At 37.3% G+C, this 23,330-nt stretch overlaps 1 protein-coding gene across 1 annotated transcript in view; it reads right to left on the reverse strand.

Moving 5' to 3' along the window:
• cers5 (ceramide synthase 5) overlaps positions 1-21,159 on the reverse strand; it is a 30,467-nt gene extending 9,308 nt beyond the window's left edge. The window contains exons 1-6 of the mRNA XM_042508598.2: positions 20,824-21,159; positions 8,799-8,904; positions 5,943-6,073; positions 5,526-5,583; positions 5,327-5,377; positions 2,514-2,606 (exon numbers count right to left, since the gene is read on the reverse strand). Of these exons, the coding sequence (XP_042364532.1) occupies positions 2,514-2,606; positions 5,327-5,377; positions 5,526-5,583; positions 5,943-6,073; positions 8,799-8,904; positions 20,824-20,996 (612 nt within the window). The 5' untranslated portion in view covers positions 20,997-21,159. The remainder of the gene's footprint in view (positions 1-2,513; positions 2,607-5,326; positions 5,378-5,525; positions 5,584-5,942; positions 6,074-8,798; positions 8,905-20,823) is intronic.
• Positions 21,160-23,330: the final 2,171 nt, after the last annotated feature.

The raw sequence follows: 23,330 nt of genomic DNA on the forward strand, positions 1-23,330 counted from the left end.
TTAATCTGAATGGGTTGAGGTCTGATTGCTCCATATTTCCAGCCAACCTTCTATAAAGTATCTCAGTCTTTTAGTAATTTAAGATTATAATTTCTTTTTTTTCATTTCTATCAGGGCTTGAAATATGCACAGTGATATACGTAAAATTTGAACTGTGCATGTAATTCTCAGCTCCTCTTGCACAGGCGCACATAACTGTTCAGGGCTACGAACTCTCATACATTGGCTTTGACACAATGAACAATTTTCACACGCTCTGGCACCACACCTCCAGTGTCTCACACACGTAGTGAAAAAAAATGTATTACTGATAAAATTGCAATGCAGAAGAGGACACTGACAGCGCACAGACAGACAAGACAAGACAGAGCAGCACAGCACAACAGCAGCACCGTAAAACAGCAGTCAAGCCAGCCGCCACTTAGATTTTGTTGCGCATCTATTCTAGCTCTTACAAGACCAGTATTTGGTGCCGCAAAACTGACGAAGCAATAATTTCTTGTTTTTTTATATACCAAATAAAAACATTTTATGACACATCATTTTTTTAAAGTCTTGTTAAAAATTGTTACATCACCAAAGAAGTCCTAATGATTAAACAGTTTCCATAATAAGTTTGCTGAGTAGCACAATGAAATTCTGCTCAGGATGTTCCAGTAAATGACCATTAGTTCTCTCACTACATTACTGTGCAGCAAAAGTAAGCTCAAATGAAGATGTAATACATTTGAAATGTTCTCAATTTGAAATTCTCATAAATTCAATAAATAAATGTTTTCCTGCAGGGGTTTTCTGAAATTTTCAATGTAACCTTTTTTTTTAGGATGTTCAGGATGACCGTGACTATGATCATGTAAAATCTGAAGTTATTTTATTGTACAGTTATGGAGAAAATTCAACTCTGATAAAATTTCATTATAACAGTAAATATTACTTCATATCTGAACTTTCATTTTAACAATTCTTCAACAGGTTTGTTGAAATGTTCTATAAATATGACTATGTCAAATTTGAGGTCATTTTTATTATCCAACTCCAAATTAAACTGAAAAGTTGGCAATCTGTCTGCAGCCATGGTGAAGTGCTGAGGGAAATGACAAATAAACAAAATGATGCAGTAACAAAATAAAGTGCATATCATTTTAAAAGTTACATGCACCAGTGCATGTATACAGAAAAAAATTATTCCAAGCCCTTCTTTTACTTTTTATTTTGGTTTTTTGTTTGCAGTGCAAACTACAGGTACCCTTTGTATCATTATTATTTATTGTTTTTCATTTTCCCTATCTGTACTCATGTCTGTGCTTGTGCTGCTGCAATAAGTGAATTTTCCTCCTGGTAATCAGTAAAGGTGTATCTGACCTGATGCTATCTCTTAAATGAACATACATTCAGCACTTTTAATGGTCTGCTAGTCTCGACAATACAGTGAAGAGCATTGTGTAAAATGCCATCAACATAATGTACATTTTGGTACTAGAGGTTTCAACATTTTTGACAGATTCTAGGCTGACTTCTTCTCACTGTGGAGTATTAAGTAAATACTAAAAGTCCAAACTACACAGACTTTGGGAGTTGAAAAGTCAGCAAAGCACAACATCCACAATCACAGAATATCTCTGAAAAGGTCCTAAAATGCTACAGTCTTCCTCTGTTGAAGTTCAAATTTGTTCAGTTTACCATAGATTGTATGAATTTATTCTCTTTTGCTTGTCAATAAATACCTTTTAATGTGCATACCTACTCACTATCTTTGTGGATCGGAGCAAATAGCAATCACAATGTGACTGAGCAAAGGTTAAAACTTGAGACAGGCCTTTAGCTTTATTTACGTTAGCTTGATAAACAAAAATTATAAAGAAACAATCAGCTGAGCAGGAGCTTAATCTGAACACCTCATCATCAAGATAATATGAATTATACAGAATATGAAATCAGTCCAGCTGCCTCTCTGCGTTCAGCTCACAGCCGTCAAAATAAAACAAATAGCACTGGCCTACTTTCTGAGCTTCACACATTCCAGACATCTGCTGTGTGAAACATCTAAAACATTAAAATGTCTGTGACTAACTGCAGCTCTAATACGCTGGCATTCACAGGAATTTCTGTAATTCTAATAGAGTTAGGCCTGCTCCATCCTGCAATCACATGACAGTGGTTGCCCTCGTGCTGCAAATACAAAGCATTCACAGACTGAGGAGCACCACCCAACCCTCACCGAAATAAAAAAAAAACATGTGATCATCCAAAATTAAAACAACTTTTAGAGCTTGTAACAAAGCAAACTTAGAGTCAAGTTTTGATGCATTGTGACTGACAAAAAACTTTGCATCACACAAGGACACACACACACACACACACACGCACACACACACACACACACACAAAAACATATTTTCTACCACGCCAAAATGAGGAACAATAGACCCGTTAACAAATGCTTATCAGGGAGTGGCATCTGTGGAGTATCCAGTGTGGTAAAGCCCAAACAGAGACAGTGTTGTTCTGCTCACCTTCCTTTTAATGTCAGTGAACTGGGAGAACATGAGCGACCAGTAGAAAGCCAGTTCTGTCACATAGTAGCGGTAAAGACCGAGAGTCAAGACCTGAAGACACAGAGTTTAGACAGGGTCAGGAAATCTTTTTTTTTTTTACACAAACTATATTAGATATCACACAGTGTTAAATGGAATATTCATCCTCAAATCAAAGATGCATATTTTCCCCTACCTGTAGTGCTAGTTATCAATCCAGACTGTTTTGGTGTGAGTTAGTTGCCTAATGCTGGATATATCGGCCATGGAGACGTCAGCCCTCTCTCAAAAACATTTTAAGTCGATGGTGGTGCTCAAAGCGAAAGCAAAAAATACATCTGAAAAACACAGCAATGTCTCTTTTCAGAAATCATGGCCCGATTACTCAAGATAATCCAGGGACCTTGTTGTGAGCAGTTTCATGTAGTAGCTATTTTCTTTCTACTAAAAAGCACCCTCCAACTGTTTGACCACACAGAAGGAAGGATGCATCTACTGCTAGCTCTCCTAGCTCCACTGAGCTAAATGATGTTACAGTTCAGCTGAGGAGGACAGCATTAATGTTCACATCCTGCGCTGTCATCAGCCTCTCGTCTATGAGTAATGGTGAAACGGTTGGAAGGTGTCGCTCGGTAGAAAGAAAATAGATCCTACATAAAACTGCTCACAACAAAGCTTGTGGATTATCTTGAGTAACCAGGTCAAGATATCTGGAAAGAGACATTGATGTTGAGTTATTCAAATGTATTTATTTTTTGGCACTTTGTGCACCACAAGCTGAGTGCGATCTGGTTTCATGGCATTCAAGAGAGAGAAGACATCTCTGTAGCTGATATTTCCATATTTTGGCGACTCACGCCTAGATTGATAAATAGGACTACAGGTAAGAGGAAAAATATGTATTTTTGATTTCAGGGTGAACTGTTCCTTTAAGATTTAAGAAATGACCAACAATGTGCTGATTCACAATGATGTCCTAACTTACTTAACCAATAAAGCATGCGAAGCAGTGCTATCCAGGAAGCTGTGTCATGTCTGACTATGTGTCTTAAACTGGGTGCAATCTACATGATTTCATAATAAAGGCAGATAAGGATGGACAGTCAGCAGTTTGTAGAGTGTGACGGTTAAAATCTCTGTTGTCCTGAATAAATGCTGAAACAGATGAAGCCTTTTGTTGTACACCAAAGCATACTCTAACTTTACAGCTGTATTCTGAATAAATATGAAAGGAAACTTCCAGCTTGAGTTTCTATATGATAAAAATGTTACCAGTGGACCTGTCTTGGACTTAAATCTGCAAGAGACAGTCAGCTGACAGTTATAAACACCGATAGTTATATCTGCAACAAGAAATTCCATGAAATCAATGAAAAAAAGACTTTAAGACCTTTTATAATACCACTCTATATGAAATTTAGAACTAATTACACACCAAAAGGGGCAATATACTCTTTCAAATAAACACTGATGTCCGTTTAAAATGAACAGTGAGGCTAAATTACATTTATTATACTCTCTGAGCTTACGGAAAAAATTACACTAATGAGACGTCTGGCTGGCAAGGCCTTAGTTTAATGATGCAGACAGTGTGGTCCAAACACAAAGGTAAAAATAGAGTTTGTATGGGTGTTGTAACAAAGTCTGTTCCGCCATGAAATAGAGATTCCTTCTGTTAAAATTATGTTTCCCGTAATGCCACCACTGAAAACAATCATGGTGACCTGACTAAAAAACATTTATGACCAGTTTAATCTGAATTTAAGATAGTTCATCACTTTTTAAAGCCTTTTATTAGTAATTGTGTATTTGAGATATTTTAAGACTTAATTTTTGTTTTTGTATACTTCCAGTGAACAAAGAATCCAGAAATCAATCCAAAAATTGAAATCATAGAGGTATGTGTTTAACAACAGCAAAACTATATCAAGAAGAATCATCTGTTTACAAACTCTCACACAACTTGTGCAGTATAATCCAAGTCTCATTGGAGCAGTCATATGCTCAGTACTTCCCTTACAGACAGCCTTTTCTGACGGGGAACTGGACTAAAAGTGAAATTTAACAAGGCCAGACTTCGTTGACAAAATCAGTTATTTTACCTCTCAACACAGGAGCTGCTGGTCTACCACTGCTATCATCCGTTAGTTTGTGTTATTGTGTGACTTCAGTGAATCTTAACTAACTCTTAAAACACCAAAATCACACAATAACACAAACTAACTACAGATTGAGGCAGCTGAAGACCAGCAGCTCCCATGTTCAGCAAGGTAAAATTACTGTTGTCAATGGACTCAGACTTTGAAGAGCAAATTGATATGTTTCAAGGATTTCATTTTAGGGAAGCACCGAGCATACAACTGGATAAATAAGACTTGGAATATACTGCAAAAGATGTTTGAGAGTTTTGTTGTTGTTAAACTTGGACCCTTATGACTTCAATTTATCAAGAAATTTCTCGGCTTTCAGATTCTTAGTTCACAGGTATGCGAGGGTATGCTTTCTTCAGGAATACAACATAACATGCGGTGCAGGACAAAGGCAGTGAACTAAACACTGTGCCGTTCACTCAAGCATAATGTATCAGGAGGAAAAAAGTCAATACAAGCTAAACTTTTCATGGTTAACTTTTCACCATTTTATTAGGTACAAAGTAATGCAATCCAGTGTAATAGCCCCGCTATAAAAGTTCAGGTTTCGACATTATAGTTTCAGCTCAGAGGTCATTTTTGAAGTTGTACTTGTTGTATTATACAGAGGATTATATGGCAGAGATTAGAGAAGCATTATACCTGATAGGGATAACCGTACCAGCAATGCCGTGTATCCCACATCCAAGGAGACTATAAAACAAAAAAACTCGTATTAGTTATAAAATTAATCCATAATGCTATTATCTTTGAAAATAAATTCAGCAAATCAAAAACTTTAAATGAAAGAACAAGCAATGCTTAGCTTATTTTCGATTAATTGATCTAATCGTTTGCTCACCTGCCACAGAAACCGGAAGCCATAGATAAATATGCACAAATAAAATGTAAACCTCCACCTGTGGGTACACAAAAAAGGAGTTACAATACAGAAAATCGAGCATCAAAAATCAATTGTGAGCATATACTTATTCTTTACCAAACAATTAGCTTGACAATTTTCACCACAATCCTTACTCTAACGTAATCTGACTTTCATACTGATTTTCTAGATGAATCCAAGTCTTCATAACAACAGGGACAAGCCAAAATGTTCTCAGTCTAATGGTCTTAAACTTGTCCTCACAAAGATAGAAATACTGGAGCACACACACATACTGCACACACACACACCTTGCAAAAAAAACCATCAACAACAATCATTGTGCGCTCAATCCTGCAGAGAGGTTAAAGGTGAACACAACAGGAATAAACCTACATGCTCTCGCAGAACTTAGTGTGTGTGCTGGGTTTATCTTGGTTTCTGCGGTGTCTGAACCAGCGCTGGACCTTCCGCACCTCCCAGTCCAGCTGCTTGGACAGGCCATCCAGATGGCGAGTATCTGGATTCTGTGCAGGGAGAAAAGAAAATGAAAACAGCTCAGCTCTGATTAAAGAGCCCAACAAGAGTGATAAAAGAAATCAAAAAATGTAAAAAAAGCTTGGCCATTATGTAAACAGTATCGAGTTCGAGCATATTGCAATTTAGAGCTTTAATCTCTGAAACTCTCAAGATAACATTCTCCATGAAAGCATGAGAAGTCAGCGAATACAAACACTATCAGGAGAACGTCTGCTCCAAAAGTTTTTTAGTGAAAACTGCAAGATGCTACAATAGAAGTGAGAAATTTTCTGCAAATGTTACCATCAGGACAGAAATGTGCTCTTGCATAACAGTTTCGTCACGCACGTCTGTGCCCAAGTTCAGTCCACCAAGTAAAATCCATGTGATTTCTTTTCATCATCTTGTTCTTGATTTGATTCATTAACAATCAGTTTCACCGACTGGATCCATCTTCCTCTTAATCACATGTAAAGCCACTCACGACTTTTTAGTTTCAGCTAAACTGTTGCATCTGATTTCATGACAGACTGGTTTTGGTCTGGTAGAGGGTATACTGTAACTCTGAGAAATATTTCAGCTTGTGTGTGGTGTCTGAGATAGGATGTCTGCTTTAAAGGCAGGCAGTTTCCCGTTTCTGAATGTAGGTCAAATTGAACAAACTCACAGAGGACCAAGACAACAGTAAAATAAAATGTGTAAGCCTAATGAATAGACCATATCACCATTATGCTGCGTAAATAACACTGCCAGGTAGACAATTAGCAGTTGATTTCGATTGTGGCCGTAATTGTAACACTTAATGATACAGAGTTAAACACGGTGGTCCAACATCTGACGTTTCTGCTGTGCTTTTTTGTACTGTGTTGCCTTGCTATCATCTTTGATAAATCAAATCTACCAGCATGGAAGCTGAGCTGTGGACGAGGGCCGCTGCAGTATTACGGCCACCTAAAAACAACAAACTAAAAAAGCAAGCAACTCCCCTTTTTAATGAAGTAAAATATTTGTTTTTGTCAGTGGAGTCTGGTGGCTTTGAGAGAACAGCTTCAGATCCCCAACAGAGAAAAGCTTTCTGGCAGCAAGGTAAAGCAGTGAAAATATTCCAAATATAGCGTACACTTACACTGATAGTGTTTTTTTTATTTTTTTTAGGTGTGCCCTTTTTAGACAGCGTTTGCTCAGTGCTATTTCAGTTTATGTGCATGATGCGTGGGTTTTTAACCCGGCAGTTATTGTAAACAAACATTTTTATTTTGACCTTTTCTCATTGTTATTTAGTTTGCCTGAGCAACAGCTTTGGTCCCCGTTTACTTTCTGTCAGCTACTGCATCCAAACAGTCCAACGAAAAATACAAGTGACCTATGTAGAATGTTAATCTTGTCAAGTTTAAGACAACCTATAGTTTGAGACCTAAAAAGGAGACTCCAATGTTGTTTAATGGTTAAAGCTGACACATTATGTATCTGATATGTTCTCCTCCACTGTGTTTAATACAAATACCGTTTAGTGGAATATGCATTCTGGTGAATCTTGGAAAAAGAAGAAGGATAAAACATTACATTTTGTAGACACGCTTATCTTCAGGTAGTTAAGAATGATTATTTTTAATTATTGAAGATGGTGTTACTTGATTTTTTTCACTTGTCTTGGGCAGATGAAAGTGGACAGACTGGAAATGGCCTTTCAGCTCTGGAACTTGCAACTAAATCCCATTGCTGCGGTTCTATGGCAGGCTCTGTAACAGGTCAGGTACCGAGGTGTTCCCGAGATCACGTTACTTTTGCTATGTTGTTAATTGAACAGTTGTTCCAATAAAGTTTTGGTACTTACACATTTTTGACTTGTAAATACCCTTTATGTCAACATCTAAGTTCAAATTATGACAGAGAAACTCGGACTTTTCTGAAAACTCCAATATATACGATTATTGTTCATTACTGCAGAAGTCCCTTAAAGCCAAGCAAAGATCAGTCACTTACAGCAGCCTAAACATGCATTGTTTTTGTACTTAAATCCAAATTTCCAATCAAACCAATATTGAAGACTTTGGAAATCAATGAAGGGGGACCTGATTTTAAATGATGCCAAGCATAAACAAAAACATAAAAAAAACAATTATTAAGTAAACTTGTGACCAGTATGCAAACCAGTTAAAGAGAAATAAAATCTTACAAAACAATGAACAATATATAATAGCTAAAAGTAAATATACAGGATAATTAACACATTATGGTGATGATGTATAGTTAAAAGCATTTACAGTCAATTAAAATGAGATCTGACATTTGGTATTTATAGCTGTAATGGTGGCAGCGTCCAAGCTTAAGGTCTTCTGTGGATTATTATATGTATAAATTGCACCGTAAGAGAAAGACATTTTTCATAATTCAGTTCTGATGAAGAGAATGTTGATCAACAACTTATTCTGTGAGCGAGTACCAGGATTATGAGTTCAGCTTTAAAAGGGATGAAATATAGGGTGGAGACATCTGCATCAAAGCTTTATGGTTGAATAAACACCAATGCTGGTCCCGCCGAATAGCCAAATGTGGCAAGCCGACCTTTTCGTATAAAAAGGATGTATATAGTGTTTATTGTGGATGCGGCATATTTTTAACTCTGTGATCTTACATCCATCGTAAAATCATTGGATAATATTAACCACTAATACTCAAGTATATAAAGGCTTCTTTAAAAGGAGAAAGGAGACGTAGAGAAAGAAACTGAACCTTTGTGATGGATGTAAACACTTTCTCCAGCACTGCATTGGGCTGAGCTCTTCGTGCAACACCTGGATGGATGTGCAGACTCCGCGCACAGGTACTGGCGATAAATCTGTGTCAGCAGTGAAACAGAAGAGATGTCAAACAATGTTGGTAAAACATTCACACCAACATGCGCAGAGGAAAACTCACAGGACCTGTTTGGCACAAGTTTTAAATAACACAAGCTAGGGTTCCTTTACTCAATCAAAACAGAGAATCTTTGTATTAAACACCTGAAGTGGGAAAATATTTTACAGGGATAGCTGCTTTTGTTGACATTAGATGGTATGATATTCTCACAAGTAAGTCAAATCAATGCATGGATAATCAGATGGGAGCCAAAATATGCACCAGGAAAGGCAGAAAAAAGATGACTTGGAAGTCTTGCTGTTAAACATGAATGTAAACAATGCAGGTTTCATAAAATAATCAGCTTTGCAGATGTTTCATGAGGAAGGAAATGCATTCGTCATGTTTGTGAGTCCTCAGGGATACGTTGTGTTTTTGTGAGAAACGCTGAATGTAAAAATAACTTGTGTTTGTATACAAAAAACACTCCATAGGGCATCTTTAAGTATTGCGATGCACTGTAAGAACCACTGGTGCTTCAACCACTTCTACATCAGCTACTAGGATCTCTTAGGTTCAGGCCAGGGTTTGGTTATTTTTAAACAGACTTTACAAACACTTTTTCCCTCTCTTATCTCAGTCTGTCTTTCTCTGGCTGCTCCAGTGTGTGTTATGTGTTTCCAGCAGGAAAACACAGCCACAGAGCGTGGTTAATGTGTTGCATTAGCATGGCTGGCTAACAGCTAGTAATGGATGCAATAAGGAGCTTCTTAAAATCCCCAGTGATTCTGGGATGTCGCTTTCATTATGGGAACATTGTGACCTTGTATGACCTCTGCCTGTAGTTTTATTCTGCATTATAGCTTGACTGTCACCTTCAGCTTGGACAGACACTTGTACAGCATACCATTAACGTTTATCTGAAATATTTTAGGAGAGCACTGCATTGAGTAACAGCTGCCATTTATTGTGTACAATGAATAGCATATTTGCTATTTTAGGCAACTTGTGTTTTTTTACTTGTTGGAATACCTTCTTGCATGTCTATCGCACGCATTAATCCTTCTTTTTATAGAAGGTATAGTTCAATTATAACACAGATAGAATACAGAATAAAATTAACCTGCAATCCGTGAGTAAGGTGGAGTCAGGTCTGTTATCATTTGTTAGAAATTGTCATTGAGTTATATTTTATTTCTTATTTAAAGGATGACTTTTGGTTTTTTTTTCTGTACTCTGTTAAACCAACAACATTATTTTGTTTTTTGTTTGTCGTCTTTATCTGTGGTGTTGTTAGTGTGAATGAATGTACTGTATGTGTGGCCCTCAGGAAAAATAGCCAATGCTTATGCTGATGGGGATACAAACAAATAACTCAGAAAGAAAGAAAGAAAGAAAGAAAGAAAGAAAGAAAGAAAGAAAGAAAGAAAGAAAGAGTCTCTGTGCAACGTAATACACTGGCCTTTAAAAACATTAAAAACACATGCATGACAGAAGAAGTAATTAGCAGAAAATACTTTCATTGCATGTTGTACTGTGGCGAGAGATGTTTCAGTTTTAGGGTCCTGTGTGCGGCAGCTTTCTTTCATCTGACCACTTGCTAAACATCTCTGAACAAACCTCACAACTACCAGTAAAGCAAAATAAGTATGCATTAATATTTTACCATTGAGTCATGCCATCTTGTGTCAAGAATACATCTGTACTATCTCTTTAAATACATTTATTGACAAGCAGAATAAAAAGCAGCTCAATCAATCATTAACAAGCTTGTCAGTGTGGCTGCTGCAAAAATGTTCACAAAAACTCTTAAAGAAAAACATTCCTGTGGTCTTTACTTGTGAAATCTAGATCTGTGAATGTGAAAAGGCCTCTAGCATGAACTCTTTTTTAAAAAAAAAAGTCTTTTGTGAGGCAAATATGTGGAACTGCTTGACTGAAACTGACTTTACAGCACAGACACAGTGGGGCTGAGACATTAACCACAGTGGCTTTCCGAACAGCTCCCACTGGTTCAGGCTGAAGGAACACTAAACAACAATATAAAGCTATTTGGACACTTGTTCGGTTTACAGGGTAATTCCAAATTTGTTTCTGCAAGATGGCTCAAGGTCCAGTTCGCTATTGATTTAGAGCCAGATATAAAGCTGTATAAATAAATAAATAGGTAAATAAATAAATGAAATCCAGACCTTGCTATTATTTTCACAACTGCCACCATGTTTTAAACATGGATAAACGTGGATAACAATGGGCGATCAACTGATCCTCTGGTCATTTTGGTATCTATTAACTGTAGATATTTAGGCCTGCTTGTAAAGAAATGACCTGTGAATGTACAGCACAGCACCACAGTTTAATGCAGTTACAGCATATGTAAACAAGTTGTTGCTATTAATTATTGAACATTCGTCCCAAGAGTCTTTGATGACCTTTTTTTCAGGCAGACTTTGTTTAACTAAATAATGGAAGCCAACTTCCTTCATTGTGATGAAAAAAAGAGATCCTGTAAGTCATAATAAAGAGAAAATTCCTCAGGAATAATGAGTTAGTATCTCAAAATATGACATAATATCTACCAATAATCAGAAACTTTCTCAAAATAGTTTTAAGTTACGAGTTATAATGACTTGCAGGATTACCTTTTCATCACATTGGCAGAAATGGACATCCATAGTAAAAAAAATACAGTATATAAATTGTCAACATAAAGAACAAAAGTGAAAACTCTAATGTTTAATCCTAAATTGCAAATGTGTCCTTGATTATTGTTTTATTTTTATTTACATCAACAAATTGTCAGGAGTGTGGGTCACTTAGGGGACAGTTAAACATGACGCAGCAGTATTTAACACAATACTGTAAAGCTGTGGATGTTTCGTAGGTGCTGCCTTTATATTCACAGAGTTCCCCAAAAATAAAGAATAAGCAATAAGAATGTGAAACACAAAAAACACAACAGTTTCCTCAATGGGTTTTTCTCCGCTTAAGAAATTCCTAGTCAAATCAGTCACAGTGAAGTTACTCATGGCCCTAAGGAATTTGTCAACTAATTGTTAAATTTATTTAAATCAAAAAGTACTCAAACTGTGTCTCCATCAGAACAATGCAGTCACGAAGAAGTATCTATTAAACTCTGGAATTCAGCAAAGACCCAATTATAGTCTATACTTCCTATTTTAATTGTAAACATTACTAATAGCAATATGTATGATAACTTCTAAAAATATTTTCAGGCTTTTTTTGTGATCTCTACATCTATTTTGCCACCATTTGATTTTTGACAATCTCTCATAGCGTGTGTTTATTTTTTTCATCAGTCGATCACGACATTAGCAAGATCACTTTTGTGTTAAGTATGTGTTAAAGAAATGCTGAACCCGTGTTGCAACATAGAGGAATTCTCTGCACCACACAGACAATGGATGTTTCATTATGGCAAGGATAAAGAAAACTCAAAAAGCAAAAAAAAAAACACCTTTTTGTCTGACATATAACCACTCACACTTCTTGTCCTCCCTATTATATTAATGTCTCCCTCCAATAAGAAGCTTTACCTCAGAGCGTCTCTTGTCCTGAAGTCACCTTTAGTTTGAGCAATGACAGGAATGTCGGGCAAAGAGGCTGAGTTGAATTATTTTCATACCACCCAAACTAGCAAGCGCACTTAAAGTACAAAGACGAAAAAGAGTAGTTTCAAACCTACATGTGATTTACTTAAAATCGGCTCTTTAACCAGTTTTTTTTTTTCGGGAAGTTCTTTAAGTGACCTTTAAAGAGCAGTTTCACTCCACACATTGACTGAATTTCTCGACACTTAAAGGAAACTGGCCCAAAACCGCAGCGTACGGATGACTCTGTGGCACTGACTAACATTCACACACAAGTTAGACTGGATGGGTCAGCTTCATGTGACATGGTGTTGTTAAATATTACTAAGAGCAATTTACATGCCAAACCTCATTTCACCGTTTAATGGCACCTTGAGCATAAACATGCATCATGAGCAAATACAACACGCAGTACTCAAATCAGTGTTTGGTACTTTGAATGTGATGCAGCCTCTTAGTCTAACTGCCCGTGAACTGACGTAATGATCGAGCTATGAGTACTCACATTAGCTATCAAACAATCTCCATCAGGCTGTTACCTGCACATTTCTTTATCGTCATTGCAGTGTCAACTTGCACGATAAACGCAACGCAAAATACTGTGATATCACACAATATTTTATAATATTTAATATCACTATATCACTATACAAAAAATACCTCAATATCAACACTGTGAAGATAATGTAAGGTTGACTATTGGTGCTTTCACTTTTACACAGCAAGATTTTTTTTTAAATAAATAATCATCAGTAATGTGGATATAAAGACTAAGTGGGTAAAAGTAAATACTAAAGCAGCCAGAACAGTCTGTTTACTTCAGAAAATGAGATCCCTTTACTGTGATGCAGTCTTTAACACCGGGAAAAGACAACACTTATCCTAAATCTGGTAAAACATCTAGTCTCATATTGCAATATCACAAGGGTTTGGTGTCTTGAAAAATTACAATATCAGCAACACCACCAATACCCTAACAGTGATAACAACAGAGCTCTTCATCTGATATGTTTTTTTCTCCTACATTGTTTCACATCATAAGAGCAGAGTGCTCCAGTCATGAGTCCTAAAACCCGAAAACGAATTTGCATTTCAGCACTCCCTGTTCCCTCGTCTCAAAGTCAACGGGTTTTTGAGTGTTTTTTTTGGTTAAATGCCTTAAATAAGGTCTTAGAACAAGCTTAAGAGACATTTACATTTTGTTCTATGAAATGAAATACCCCACTTGCAAAGTGGAAGCTTTTGTGTGTCATTAAAAAGGCGATGGCCAACAAGTGACTGAATGAGACTACAGAGCGTCATCCCGCTGTGCCGCACACAGCTTTACAGCCTCGTTTTGGTGGCAACATTAAATCATGCAGCTGTGGTGTAGTTGGTGGTCTAACGTTAGCTTTTTACTTCTGGAGACTGCATTTTCGCTTCAAAAATCCCAACAGTGTCGTTCACCGGTGAAGATTATCTTGCTGAACACATCTTGTGTCATATATGTCTGTTTGCACAGGGCTTATTTTCTACAGCAATCCAGGATCCAGTCAAAAAATCCCAAAGACTTTTTGACGAGGGAATCAGAGTGACACTAACTTCCGGATTAGCCTCCAGAGAAACAATATCCATGTGGCACTATATATAGATGAATTGCCCACTCCTAATGCACTCAGGGATTGAGTTAGTGGAAAGTTGCACTCTAAAAACTAAATATCGATCTTTTTTTAAATTTGGTGCCTTTGGTGCTCAGTTTTTCAGTGTTTAATTTAGTAAATTAATGAATGCTGGAAATAATTTCCTTTCATTTATTTTATTCAACAAGCAATTTACTGTATTTGAGCGGTATACTGAAAGGAGCGGAAATGCAGAACTGAGTACACTTTATGTTTATTTATCGCGCGATATTCAACATTATCAAATATTGCATATTTTTCCTCAGATAACGCAGCTCTGTTACCTAATCCCACGGGTAAGGTAAAAGACGAGCTGATGTGGCACAGAAACTGGCATCAGTCTGGCTTCTCTTGTGAGCACAGGTCTTTCAAACTTTAAGAATAAATAGCTCGCGCAGGCCCGAGCCTGCAGTGCCGCTAATCGGTGGATAGGAAGCAATAGGAGGGGAAAAGGCGAGAGATGCAAGATAATCTATTCATGTCAAATGTCAAAACATCCCTGTTCTTTCTCAGACCCTGACCACTCCAACATACACAAAAGCCTGTTACCAAGAGACAGGCTCAGTGTGGTCTGTGTGCACGGACGCTAGTGGCTCTGACAGCTGTGAAGGGAAAGCAGCAAGCTACATGCAATCTGGGAAAACTTCCCAGACGCAAGGCCTCGGCTGAGGCACAGGCACGACTATTCATGGCACAGTGCTGCGTGTAATTATGGCCTTTGTTTGACTTGTGAAGTTTTAAAGCAGAATTGACAGTTACGTGTAAGAAATGTGACATTAAGAAGAGACAATGCCGGATTATGAAGGTAATAAACAGAACAGCTGAAACAGGAGGATGTTTAATGCAGCACGTCTTTGTTTAATGTCTACGCTCACTTCCTTTTGACAAAGAGAATACCTGCCTTTACGGGGAAACAGTCAAAACGGGCTACAACTGATTACACAGGAAGTCTGGCTACTCACAATCTCATACACATCCCAGTTTGTAGTCTTAACGCCGTTCAACCCATGACACGGCTTAGAAAACTCAAGGTTACAGCCTGACTGCTCACATCTAAAGAGTCACTGCCAAAAGCAAAGCCACGATTACAATCAAACAAGAAGAAACTAGTCTCGAAGAGGCGGTCTGGGTTGGGCTCTCGAGGACAGCCGTCACATTAGTTAGAGAGAGGAACTGCCTGCAGGTAGAGGAGGAATCCTGCTGACAAGCTTTCTGATTACGTGAGAAAATGCTGTCTTTCAAGGACAAACACAAAACTGTGTGGAGATAGATGCTGGTGAAACACAAGACAATGATGAGGTGATAAATATATGATACTAAGAATGCTAGAAGTAAATTTTATCTTATCGTTTGGCCATGTTATCACTCACTCCAGCTGTCTAAGATAAACCTGTAGGACGAAGATTTAGTAAGATAAACGAGCAGGTTCTGTGGCTTTCAGGAGAGCATAACTTAAACTAGAAAAAGCAGCTTTTTTTTTTTTTTTTTTTTTTAAAGAAAATGCACGTGTTCACTGCTGAAATATTTAAAATAGTTCAAACTCTAAATTGTTTAACTTTCTGGTTCACTAGTGATGTTTAAATAGCAGTTAAGGAAGGGCTGGAAGAAGTCTAAATTTGACCTCAGTGTCAGTTTCACTTTGAATGTAATTTTGTATGAACAGTGGAAGTTGCTTAAGTTTGAGAAGCAGAAGAGGTTTTACTTTTGTTGTTCAAATGCAAAGACCTGACACCTGACAGGGTTGGAGGTAAGGCTGCAACTAACTATAATTTTCATTAGTTATGATTAATGTGCAGGATTTATTGGTATCAAGCAGTAAGGATTGTAGATTGCAAATCAAATGGACCTAGTGATTTAAACTGATACAAACACTGGATAAAGCAGTTTCATGTTTTAAAAAAATTGTACAAATAAAATTTACTATAATATATGGCAAAAGTATCAAATCCTCGCATCTGAGAACCTGGAACCATGAAAGTGGTTTGTTTTGTTTTTCCTTGAAAAATGACTAAAACAATTAATTGACTGTCAAAACAGTTGTGCATGTATTTTCTGGCAGTGAAGCATTTCAAGGAGAAAAGTCAGTTACAGTGTCAGATGAAAGCAGTTAAAATGTCAGCTGACGTGAAAGAAACAACAGCAGTTAAATTGCAACTGAAGAAAAAAAAAAAAGGCTCAAACGCATAAGTGTGTGACTGTGTGAACCTGACCCTCTTTCTGTAGGTTTGTGTTGGTAAGCACAGAGTGTGTGTTATATTAAGCACACTGTGTGCGAGCAAACAGCACAGCCTGTGTTCAGCTTCTGCAGAAAGCAGGAACTCAAGCTGCGGTGTGATGTTTTTATCTGATAAATAAATGAATGAACGAGGCAGCCAGCATCAGACAGTGACAGAGTTAACACTTGATAACATCAGTGCACATCAGTCTCTCCTCGAGGAGGGCCTCGTGTTAGAGAGGGACGCGCAGTCGAGCTTTGACATCTGAGACAGGTGACTCAGCGCTGTGTGCATCTCATCAAACACCTCGGCAACTCTCCTTAGACACCTCCAATATCTGATTGCTCCTGACTTACAGCCACTTGACCGAGTCTAAATTAAACAGACAAAGATTGATGCTTTGGAGCTGCAGGTGCTCAGACTACAAACCATGTGACAACAAGCAATCTTCCCAATTCAGATTTACAGGATTATCTACTATTATCAGTTACACTTGTGCTATCTGCAGTGTTAAGAAGCCATCATTGTTGCCTGTGTTCCTACATGTTACGTATAACAGTAGAAGTGTAGTCCCTGACGGATGTTTGTCTTTGTTATCAGACAACTATAATAAACACTTTGATTAAAGGTCACAGAAATTATGAATTCTGAAGGCACGCTCTGTCACTCCTTATGGGCGTGTAATGTGGTTAAAAGTTTTTGGAGGGAGGTTCTTGACATGGTTAGCCAGGTAACTAAATTGAGGATCCCTTGTTGGCCAAAGCTATGCACCTTGGGTATTTATCCATGGGATTTTATAATCCGGAAAAGTGACCAAGCATTAATAGACTTGTGTCTCTTACAAGCTAAGAGAGCAATTGCTATTGGATGGTAGGATGTGAAAAAAAAAGAGTTTAAAGCAATGTGTTAGGTATTTATCAGCATGTGCTGCCTCGGAAAAATTAACATACATTGCAAAGAGAAAGTTGGCAGTTTTTGAGAATATATGGGGAGCTACATATACTTTTTGAAACGGGGTGTTGACGGGGACCAATAGAACCAAAGACGGGAGAGGGGTTGGGGCAATAGGAGGTGAGAATATAATACACTGTTATAATAAACACTAATAATATATAAGTGTCTCAGCCTTTGTGGTTTTCAAGATTTCTATGCATTGTAACTGCTGAGATAGCATCGGTTTTTCACCTCTGCTTTAATTTCTATTTTCATATATTCTTTATTATGAAGTTATTATCATCATCATTATTATTATTGCTTTGTTTGTTTGTCTGTCTGTCTGTCTGTTTGTTTGTTTGTGTTTTGCTTTCCTATTTTCTTATGTGCTATGTTTGCTGCCAGGACTATTTTGTTTGTATGTAGTGTCTGCTATAATTGAAAACCCCAATAAAGATAATGTTTAAAAATGGACACATAAATTAAACTGTGATTCCTGAGCTCTTTATGTGAACCTTGATCAAATAACTGAACTTATACAGTCATGCATTTGGCTAACAATGGAAACATTAGCAAAATATGTCAATGACGATGCTTGTCCTGTGTTGTAACGTTATAATCTTACACAGAATAGTCACAGTCAGTCAGTCTGGCCGTTATTTTAAACATCTATACTTCCAGCATGTCCTACGACAAAAACAGTGAAATTATGGAATGATGACATGAATAAAATAGTCTCTGTATCCATGTCATAGCGTCCCATTTTCTGGAGAATCAATTAAGAAAACATTAACAGACACAGCCCTGATTCTAAAAAAAGGTCGGGGTGCTGTTTAATATGTAAACTAGAACAGAACGCAATGATTTGCAAATCCTTTTTGAAAAACAATATTGCAAATAACAAGTCCATTTTTTCCCGTGGCATATTTTTCAATGCGGCTATTCATATGAACTTTAGACCACACATTTGTAAATCATTGTTTTCTGTATTTATTAACATTTCAGTGTCCAACTTCTTTTTTTTAATGAGTAGTAAAATTTCAAGATGTAATGTCTCTTTTCTACTACTCTTGTAAATACCTGACAAATCAAGGTACTTCATTACACTGATGCTAAACTAACAGCAGTATTAAAACTATGTGCAGTATGACAAAATCATCAGAGTATATAAAATGCTCAACACTACCCTCAGTGGTTTAATTTTCTTTGTTTTATCCTGTCTCATATCTCTACTGACTTATCCAACACCTATAGCATACCAAATGTTGCATATCAATTGTTCCTCCTATACTGATGCTCTGCACCTGACCTCAAATGGCTTCAACACTGTGCAAACAAAACACTATAACAACTGTTAAGCAGTGGAATATGAAAAGCATCCAATAAAAAGCTAATTATATTCAATAAGAATATCCCAAAGGATTTTATCTGAACTTTGAGTTTATGCATGCTGTAATGTCCATGTTATTGGATTTAGTGCAACTGTCTTATACTGAAGCAGCACAGAAAGAGCAAATCGTCCCTCGAGGCATCGGTGGCTAAACAAATAGTGAAACTGATGTATCAGGCCATTCAGCACAGCAATCAAGGTTTCAGTCAACACATGAGTGAATTGTGGTTTTCCTGTTGCCTGTGTCAGTGTATTCACATTAAAGTTCAGATCTTCCAGCAAAACTTTTACTTTCTGCAAATGAAATGAAAAACTTGTCAGCAAAGTCTTTAGCTGGACCTTACAGGTTTGTTAAGGCAGGCTAAACAAGACACCAAAACCTCCTGAAAAGCATCTGTTATGAGTCAGGTGGGGATCACCAGAGACGCCAATATTATTACAATTTTTTAGTCAGGGTTAAGTATTATTGCAATTTGCAATATGCTGAGTATTGCAATAACATGTAATATATTGTGACTTCTTAGCTTTTTTCATATGTAAATTATGTCCCCAAATGATTTTTTTAATGTAATAAAATAAAGTTTCAAGACAAAGTTTCTCATTTCAGTCATTTTTGTTGCTGCAAAAAAGAGCATTGTTTTTATTATTCGAATAGGCTGCCAAAAGTTTCATTTGTATTTGCAATTTTAATAATTTACATTTTAATTTTTTTTTAATTCTTGCTTGGTGTCTGTCTATCGATACTATGTTGCCACAAAAAAAGAAAAAAATTGCATTACTATGATGTATCAACTTTAAAATCAGAAGTACTTTATTGATCCCTAGAGAAATTATGACTGGTATAGCCACTCTGATTTTAAGCATAAAGCATGATAGAAGTAGAAAAAATAACTTAAATTTAAAATTAAAATTAAAAAAGAAAATTAAATGAATTAAAGATATAAATAAAAATATAAAAAATTTCAAAATGTGCACTAGTGAAAATATTAAATATGTGCATTATGCCTCAGTTTCACACTGGTATGTAAAAAGTTATGAATGTAAAATATATATATATAATATGCTGAGTATATAAAGTGTGTAGTATATTTTACAGGATTTTTCCCCCACCTAGCAATTTTGATATATTTTGAGGATTCAGGACAAAAACCTAAAAATGTATAATTGCACTCTTCCTCTCCTATCACTATTGTAAAAATGCCTCAAACTGTCTTATCTTTATATGAGGAAGAGGGTCAGTTCATTTGCAGTTTTAATAATCTATTTAATTTTTTTTTTTTTTTAATCAATACAACATAATATTGCCACACAAAATAAAGCAAATCAATGATGTGTCTTTTTTTTCCCCCTAGCACTAGTTATCACGAGGGAGCAATTGTGATGTATTTTGAGCATTTGGGACAAAAATAAATAAATAAAAATAATAAAACAAAATAAAATAGCTGTGTTATGAGTATTGAAGAAAGGAGCTTGGATTTAACTTTGTATGAGGAAGAGCGTCAGCGAAGATGAAATAAGATAACTCAACATCATCTCAACTATGTAACAACAGGCAAATGAATGACATAATCCACTACCAAAGCAAAACGGGTCCAGGATCTCTCCTCACACATATATGACACTGATGCCTTCTCTGCCTTTGAGCACAGCTTAACCTCAGTTTGCAGGACTGGGTGGATGCCTGCTGACAAGAAGAGGCAGTTTTTGGCAGGGCAGCACTCCCTATCCTGCATGCATGCATCAGTTAAGGGCAGCTCAAGACTTAAAATCAGATTGCTTAACGTTAATAGTCAATTATTACCAACCCAGAGTTGGTCTGGTGTCACCAAAACATCAAGTGTCTTGGAGGGGCTGCCACGGTAAAATGAACGCTGTAGCACGCATTTGAAGATGGCTCCCAAGAGAGGAAGGCAAATTTAAATTCAAGCTTGACTTTAGACGTAGTGGGGACAGGAATTTAAAGTATCGTGGGAAGAACTTCTGACAACGAGGAAATGATTGGAGTTTGACATCACTGCGCTGCTGTGAAAAACCTCCGATCAAAGTCATTTTAGGAAACCCTCTTACCTCACTTTCAGGAAAGCACCCACAACGAGCGGCGAGTGGACTCACCTTTCAAAGAGTAACCTGACGGCGAAAAGCCCCAACGCCAGCGGCAATGCAGTCAACAAGTGTCCAGCTTTGGGGTACTCCACCCCGGGAGCTGGATCCGCCAGATCCGCCCAGGTTACGTTGTGTGGGAGCCAGAACCTCTCGTTCCAGAACCAGGCTGAGAGGGCAGCCATGTTTCACGGTGTCCCGGTCCCCGGACGGTTGGGTTATATTAGTTTATTATCCGGAAGAAAAGGATGTGTTAAACTTGATGAAAGTCTCTCCCCACCGACCGTGGGCCACTTGCGCGATGACTTGTCCCACTCAACTTTACCGCACTGGCGCGAAGGAAAACAGGGACTTCCTGTACGCACTTTCAGAATAAGATTCCCAACGGTTCTTCTTTTTTTTTTTGACAGGTTTTAAGTAGCCTAACATTACGAAGTAAAAATCACTTTAATTTATAATTAGGGTACATAAAAATAACTTTTTTTGTTCAGTTGAGGCTTTTTAAAATCTAACTTTGGTAATTATTCTATGTGGCAGAGAAGAGCAAATGGATTTAGAAAACACCATATCTTAAAACAGGAGTCCATAAAACCTGGCCTCAGGTTTATTTGTTTATTTTTTGTTTGTTTATTTAGGCAAAATGCAATGATATTACTTTCAACTCCTCATTACTCAACTATTATCTACAAAATAAAAATAATTATCTGATGTAATTTAGGCAGTTATAACAGACCAGAAAGACGTGCAAGTTGGGGGGCAAAGGGGCCATTGACCCCTAATATTATATATCTAGAGAAATATATAGGCCACATGAAAAAGAAAAATCACATAAAATAATCCAAATGAAATAATCTTATGTAATATATTTTATTCTATTCTTTGAAAGCAATACGGCATCGCAATTGCAACTTAATGTCATGCATGCTTTGTTCAGTCCATGAAATCAAGCTGTATATTTGACTTTTTAAGTTAAAGGGGGGGAAAACAGTGTATTTGAAGTACAATGAATTGCCCAGCATGTACAGATACATAACACATAGAAACTGGATTACTGTGGGACTCAACATGTTGACTGTATTGGTATTAGTCTATGCACATCATGTGTGTACATATATATATATATATATATATATATATATATATATATATATACACACACACACACACACACACACACACACACACACACACACACACACATGTATATGTGTTTTTCTTTCAGCGTGTGATTCACTGCCACTGCTTGTTGTGTATAACGCCAACATTTTCATCGTCTCACATCTGGCCACCCTTATGAAAAAAATCTGGGGGCGCCACTGCTGCACGTCAGGTACCAAAGACTCCAGACGTGTCTTTTGACTTTCATTCGTTTTACTTTTAACTGTGAAGGTTACGCCGCGCAGCTTCCTGTGTGTAATGACTGTCACCCTCTAACTTGACAAAGGTTGCTGCCGCCCTGAGATGAGGACTGGAATTGAGGAAGTAAGGCGAGTCCCTCCTCCTCCTTCACTGAAGGGATGGGTGCCATGCATGTATGGCATCCATCCCTGCTGTTTCTCTGTTGGAGCCATACTGTTGTCATATACTGTAATATTTGATTTATGTTACCTTATTGCCTCATGGGAGATTTCCCAGCTTTGGCTCAGACTGATAGGTTATCTCTACAGGTGCCGTATCAGAGGCAGATAACGCTGATGGGAGTGACGGGTTTGTGATTGATGTGATGGCACACCCAAGTGTTCAATAGATGTATTACAACTACAAATTGTTTGGGGATATTATGTAACATCTTGACCTATGCAAGTATAAGGTTGTTTATTTCTGTCAGAGCTCAGACATACACTGCACCCCATTGAATGTCACTATGAATATTATAATTGCGCATTTTAAATGCGAAATGTACAAAATGTCGTTGAAAAATGACAGCCACATTATGAATTTGATTGCACCACAATGGTATAGTATTTCAAAAAAATCAGTGTTGTTAAGCAGGGATGGGGCAGCTGCAGTTCTGTCTAATTATAGATGGGCTTTTGCCCCTTTGGAGTGCGTTATTATTAGAAATCTCACAAGCCAGTTGACTCAATAACTATGCAAGGGGTTTCAGCAGGGGAATTTTAAAGTGGCAAAAGATGGCATCGCTGAGCAACAGAGCTGCTAAAAAATGTAGAAATTAACACATTTGAGGGATCAAAGAGCATACGTGGAGAGGAGTTCTGCTCGAGTGTTTTATCAGTTACAATACTGGCATAGCTGGGGATGTAATACCACCTCAAGGACAGAGGAAACAGGCTACCCACTGTCTTTCCTGCTGCTTTTAGCTGAAAGTCTTATCCACAGCGACTCAGGGACTGATGGGATACACTGGCATATGGTGCGGGGCAGATGGCTGTTAATGGCCACACATTGGCGTCTTGCATTTTAACAGAATCCAAAAAGCAATGACATCTTCAGAACAGAAAACAAAATAAAATTGTTAATTAAGTGGGCTGAAAAACACAAGGAAAGATTGCTTGACT

The sequence above is a fragment of the Plectropomus leopardus genome, chromosome 2 (assembly GCF_026936395.1).
Source record: "Plectropomus leopardus strain MGB_pleo_1.0 chromosome 2, ASM2693639v1, whole genome shotgun sequence".
In the NCBI taxonomy this organism is placed as follows: Eukaryota; Metazoa; Chordata; class Actinopteri; order Perciformes; family Serranidae; genus Plectropomus; species Plectropomus leopardus.